The sequence below is a fragment of the Olea europaea genome, chromosome 22 (genome assembly GCF_002742605.1).
Source record: "Olea europaea var. sylvestris chromosome 22, O_europaea_v1, whole genome shotgun sequence".
Classification (NCBI taxonomy): Eukaryota; Viridiplantae; Streptophyta; class Magnoliopsida; order Lamiales; family Oleaceae; genus Olea; species Olea europaea.
The window spans coordinates 4958313-4964799 of NC_036258.1; the positions used below are offsets into that span (position 1 = coordinate 4958313).

At 33.7% G+C, this 6487-nt stretch overlaps 1 protein-coding gene across 1 annotated transcript; it reads right to left on the reverse strand.

The window, feature by feature from the left end:
* Positions 1–931: 931 nt before the first annotated feature.
* LOC111371213 (prolyl 4-hydroxylase 2-like) lies at positions 932–2506 on the reverse strand. Its single transcript, XM_022993108.1, has 4 exons — positions 2358–2506; positions 2172–2229; positions 1989–2093; positions 932–1199 (listed from the first exon to the last, which is right to left on the reverse strand). The coding sequence occupies exons 1-4, from the start codon at positions 2477–2479 to the stop codon at positions 1116–1118; spliced, it is 369 nt and encodes a 122-aa protein (XP_022848876.1). The 5' UTR covers positions 2480–2506; the 3' UTR covers positions 932–1115.
* Positions 2507–6487: the final 3981 nt, after the last annotated feature.

A 6487-nucleotide genomic window follows, 5' to 3' on the forward strand; every position in this document is an offset into this window, starting at 1 on the left:
AAAAATGGAAATAAGCCTATTTTTGTGGGATGATAGGAGTATTATAACAACAGAAACATAAATACTAAGTGTAGTTACTTCAACAACCAATCAATCTTTAATTATTATTTCCTTTCACACGATTATTTTCTCTTATCCTGCTTGTCCTAAAATTGTACTGAAAAATGAATTAGAGTAAACAGATTACCAAAAAATATATGATTGTACATGCCGTCTGTAATGTTGGATGAATCAAAAACTTCTATATTGAACTTGTTCTTTCGAATGGTATTTTTGTGTAGCCCCCTGTTTTAATAAGATAGATCAAATTTTTCAAAATCCACCAAGGGTTTTAATTATGTTGTAACATTAGACATCTTGACCTTGTCCATAAGTTGGCAAGGAAAATTCCGAACGCAATAATATAAAAATGAATAGTTAGTTGACATTCCATTATTTACTGTAGTAATTATTCACTTACTCCCACTTGCAAACACTGGTGCACTCCGACCGAGAAGTCCACATGCTCGACTAGACTAGCAACTTCTCAACCACATTGATGGTCAATGTCAACGAGCCGAGCCAGCCCGCTCGCTAATCGAAATTTAAGGCTCGAGCTCAACTCGAGTAAAAATGATTCGAGTTTTTTTTTTGCCCGAGCAGAGCTTTTACTCGACCAAAAAATTTATGCTCGACTCAAGCTTTTAGCTCCAGCTCGTGTTTTTTTTTTTATTATTATTATTAATAAAACACAGGCATTTAAGTAGCTGCCTATGTGCAAGCAACAGTTGCTACCTCTTTGAAGGCAGCGGAAGGCAGTCTGTATGCACACTGCATGTTGTTGTCTTCATTTCAATTTTTTTTTTTTCAAGGCAGCAGAAGGCAGTATGTATGCACACTGCATGTTGTTGTCTTCATTTCATTTTTTTTTTTTTTTTTCAGAATTAATAAAACTATATATTTCACATCTCTAGAATTGGAAAACCAAATAAAATTTGGATAATTTAGATGCCTGTTTTTTCTTAAGATTCTGAGATTTGCTTAAGCAAATTTCCTCTAATTATCTCAGTATTCGTCAGTTAAATCCAATTTGAACAAGTCTCTGTTGATAGCATGAGCAAGCAAATTTATTGAAGTCACATCTTTATTAAATATGTCATGCCTTTTCGTAAGAATGTCCACGCAGCAATCTTCTCTTCAATGCCATCAACGATAGGATCCTACAGGAAGAGATGGAAAAATGAAAGAGTAAGATAAAATTCTCAACAATCAAAAGCCTAAATTTAGGCTGAACCATGAAATAGAAGAATAAGTTGGCCTGAAGAGAGCTTTCAAATTCCAGTAGATTTCACAAAAGCATTCCTTGTACTGTGCATATTTTCAAAATGGTTAAAATGACAAGTTCTAGAACATTTACAGAACATTAAAATAAAATCACTATAAAATATCTGCAATGTTCACTGGCCAAACACTCTTCAAAAGATGAGCCAATGAGATGAAGTTGACATTTAACTTATCTTAAACTAGGCTCTTTAACATATGAAATGTCTAATGCTGTCTCCATGAAGATTCGGTTCAACACGGACACATTTGTGATCACTTAACTAGCAAATTATGCAATTTTTAACATTCCTAAGCACTCATTTAAACCAAAATGACTTTTGAAATAAATGTTGGACTGTCTATTACATTCAAACTTGAATAGGACAGCCTTTCCAAAATAGTAATGGATGTCCACACTTGTATGTTTAATTAAATGAAACATGCACAAGTCGTGCCAAAGCACTAATTTAGGTGTCCCACTTGATGGTTTTAATTAAATGAATAATTTGCTGTTGCATTCAAGTGAATATATCATTTAATGACATGTAGTTGTCATCTAGACTGGTGCTTGAGTGGTGCTTGAGTGGTGCTGAATAGCATTATTTTGGAATCTATCATTTAATACACTTAACACTTAAAAGCCATACAACAGCAAACCCAGCAACAATAAAATGACAAAATCAAACCTTGCTTTTCGGAATGAACATTCCAGAGCTGGTCCGAACCTCGCTCAGCGTACTTTTTCCAGACTCATTGTCCGCCACCGCTGATCTCTTCAACTCTGATTTTGCCTAATTTAATCACATAATGTTAATCTAATACGTGACACATAAATGTGAAAACATATGATTCAACAAAGAAACACTCACGAGAGATATTAAATGGTTGCATTCATCTTTCGTAAGAAATCCTTCGTAAACAAATGCTCTGAAGTGCCATTCCATAAATCGCTCAATCAGTGCAATACAATATTACTTAATTACCAAAAAAAATAAGAAATAATAATTGATTCAGAAACTAAATAATTTTCAATTCTTAATTAACTATTTAAACACCTGGGTTTCCATGAGACAGTTTTGACTTTAGATGGATTGATGATCGAAGAGCACAAGCATTTCTGCACGATCGATGCGATCCACAGCAAGAGAAATGGCGAGAAATTCGAATACTTAATCATGAGCTCAATAGAAATTATGTTTGAAAGATTAATAGAATTCTTTTGGGAAAATTTTGTGTTTCAATCTGAAAAAGTTTGGAAAAATTTTACCGGAGGTCGTCCAACTTACAATTTGATTTACTTTGGTCACTCAACTTCAATTTTATTCAAATTTATCACCCAACTTTTGTTTCAAATTGACCATTTTGTCCAACGCCATTTCCAAGACCAATCTATCTTGCGACGTGACATCAGGAACGGTGATACATCAAATGGAAATGGTTTCAATTTAAGCTTCCAGGCCCTAATAGAAAAAGATTCTCGTCAAAATCACATTTTCACGTGACATTAACCACTTTTTAATATATTTGGCAAATAAATATAAGTTCCCCTCGTTATCGTTGACCAGGTGAGTGGTTTGATAGTTCTGATATCTTTATGGACATAAAGATCGAATTAATGGTACCGTCCCTATTTAGTATTTACCTTCAAACTTGGAGATGAGAGTTTGCGATTTGAGATATATTGATTTTTCACTTTATAACCTAAAAAGCACAAGAATAGCATTTTACACCTCAATTTTGATAACTATTTGTCGACAGTTTTTTAGCCAAGAGATAAATTGAGTCTTAAAATTTTGAATACAAAGTGCTAAATTTGTACTTCTATTAAGCCTTTGTTTGGTAGAAATTCAAATTCAAATTCAAATTTTAATCTAAGTTAAAGTGATATTTAATTTTAATTACACATTTTATGATATTAACAACTTTTCAATCATACGTTTCATGAACTTTTATTAAAATCTACTAAAAATAATTTTAATCCCCTTCAGTTTGGAAAATCGCATTAATCATATGTAATGGAGGAATATATAATCAATTTGAGACTGGTGATATAACATTTTGAGTCGTTGGATATGGGGTAGTTGAGTACTTATTAGGAACTTATAAATTATTCAAAAATGGAACTTAGTTTTCTAGAACATCAGTCTATTTAGATTGAAACTTTACATCTTGAAGAAAATAGCTAAATTGTTGGCCTCGATATTTCAAATTTGCGTAGGTAGTTATTTTAAGTGTTCATTTGTCCACACGTTAATTTGAGTACTTGATAAATTATATAGAGTATGTTTGGTACAGCTTAAAACTCAATTGAAATTAATTTTTTGACCGTTATTTCACTATTTCAGCCGTCATTTTTTAATTCTTCTCTCACAAGTAGGATCCACTTTATCGCTAACAGTCAAAAAATCAATTAACAAAATTTCTACCAAACAAGCACATAATCAGTTAATTAGAATTATTACCTTCAAACTATATTTGACTATCTGTTTACATCTTTATGGATAGTACGAATTGTTCAAGTAATTTGCTTTAAGCTCACCCTATTCTTTTTTTTTGCTTATATTTCATATTTGAGTGATACTTGAGAATTTATTGGATCACAAGGTCACGGTAAGCCAAGTAGGTATGGGGAGCAATTCCTGCTATAAAAAGAGATGCTTACAATTTTTGATGTAATTTGGTGTTTAATTTATAATGATGAGTATATTAGAATTGTAATATATCCACATGAATATGTAGAGTAAGTACGAAAATATCGAAAACAAAATGAGAAGAAAAACGGAGGAGCTGAAATTTTGGCCTTGGCACTCTTGAAGCCGGCTCAGACCAATTTTTTGACTGTTGGGTTTGAAATTTTTGATTCATTTTTTGGTACCTTTTCATGAAAAATGCATCTTTTCATGAATTTTTGAAATCTTTCCGTGGTGTACGATTGAGAATCCATATATATGAAATAAATTTCATTCCTCTACACAATTATTACATCACCGCAATTGAAATCATTCCATTTATAAGAGTTTTACAAAAGTCTCTTTACATATTCATCATTTTGAGTGTTATTAGAGTTTCAAGGAGAAAATACAAGTGTTTAGTGTCTTTAATATTCTAAGGCTTGTTAAATCCTACAAACATTTACCAGGAATACTTTTAAGAATAAAAAACAATCCTAAAGTGGACAAATTTAGTTTGAGAATAGTAATTATGTGTTCACGGAAACAGGGTCTAGATATCACATATTCACCATAGTAGAGGTAATACGTGAAGGGAGGGGTGGAAGCATACTTATGTTTGTTAGCAAACATGTGAGCACTACCCTAACGAGTTACGTCAGATTGGTTTAAGTCGGGCGTTATTTTTACTTTTAGAATGTCAAGGTACGCACAAATGAAGCATATATATAGGGATGTCAAACGGGACGAGCGACTTTTCGGCTTGTTAAAACCTAGCTCGTGGGCAGCTCGGGCTCGTCAAATGACGAGCTCGAGCCCGAGCCAAGCAGGGGGCTCAATCGAGCCCACGAGCCAATTTGATAAGCCAAAAATTTAAAAAAAAAAAAAAACATGAGCTCGCGAGCCGAGCTCGGCTCGCCCCTGAGCAACGAGCCAAGCTCGGCTCGTTTTTCACGATCCACAAGCCCGAGCCGAGCTCGTGGGTTAAAGAGCCGAGCCTTGCCATCACTACATTATATATCATCTCGATTAAAAAAAAAATTATCAACATTCATGTATCGGACTATTGACGCACTACATTAGAAGCGTAAAGCGAATTGAGTCGTAAAATCTGATAAAATCGAAACCATCATAGGTTTATACCTAACTTGTGCAGTATATATAGTGCCAGCCTGAGAAAATTCTAGGCCTTGCCTTATGGGATAGAGTAATGTTTGGTGCAAAAAAAAATTCTTACAAAAAATTTACAGATATCTCACAAAGTGTGGACCCTGCATGAATAAATAATGTCAAAAAACTCACCCGCCCAGCCCATGTGAGGTATCTGTAGGGGTTCTGTGAACCCCTACATTGTACACCAATCATCTTCCTATGGGATATGTTGGTCGGGTTGGTATGCATCTACAATTTGGTATTAAAATTATTATAATTGGTTAAATACGTAAAATTTTATGATCAATAATAAGGAGTTTTTTACTTGATACTTTTTCAATTCAATTTTTTTTTTTCCTTTAAAAGTATATAAAATTGCTTTTTCTATTTGCTGAAACCAACAAATCTTGCACCCACTCATGCACACATAAGTTTCTTTTCTACATACTTGGACAAATCGTTAGTCACTTGTGGCATTCTCAAGTGGTGGGGGAGACGATCACGAGCACTTCAATGATAAAGTTAGTCAACGAAAAGAAATACAGTGGATATGGAATGAGCTTAAAGTATAAGCCACGTAAGTGTTAAGAGCACTAGAGATATATAATAGAGAGAGAGAGAGAGATTTTACGATTTATATGCGTAAAGTTGCATTACCCTTGACTTGGTGTTGGTCGTGGGCTTTTATAGTTGCATGGTTGAAGTGTTGCCAGCTGGATGAAAAAGTTTGTGGTTTCATCCTATTGATCGAAGCATCCCATCATGGTTGTCACGCCATACATCTAGGACCTGCAGTACTTAATGTTATCTGAAAAGGTTGTCAACCTATGGCTTTGGTCAGCATACGTATATATTGGGCTAACAAGACTTGACATCCTTGCTTCGATCACTGTGCTTTGGCTGCAAGTGATGCTTCGGTTGAGGCGCTTGGCTTCATCATTTTGATTGATGTGGAGTGTTGGGGGACTTCTAGATGGCTGTCATGTGGATCTCTTCTTGAGCTTCGATGGCGAGGCACAACACTTAATTTTATATATATCATTAGTTATGGTTACGATGCTTGAAAGACTTTTTTTTTTTTCAAGAAACAATAGATAAAATACAACTATCATCGAAATCATGATCATCTTTATTAGGTATATTTAATAGTCATTGAATGATCTCTTTGTCAATAATCTATAATATTGACATATCATTTTCACTAGAACAGTTTAGTGGTCGGCGTCCATTATATTTTCATAACATTAACTAGAAAAAGCTTCAAGTTATCAATTAATAAATTATTCATTTTATTGATGTGTTAATAACTTTTCTAAAGTAACATTATTTTATAAAAGTTTTACTGTAACTCTTAAAAGTCCCCA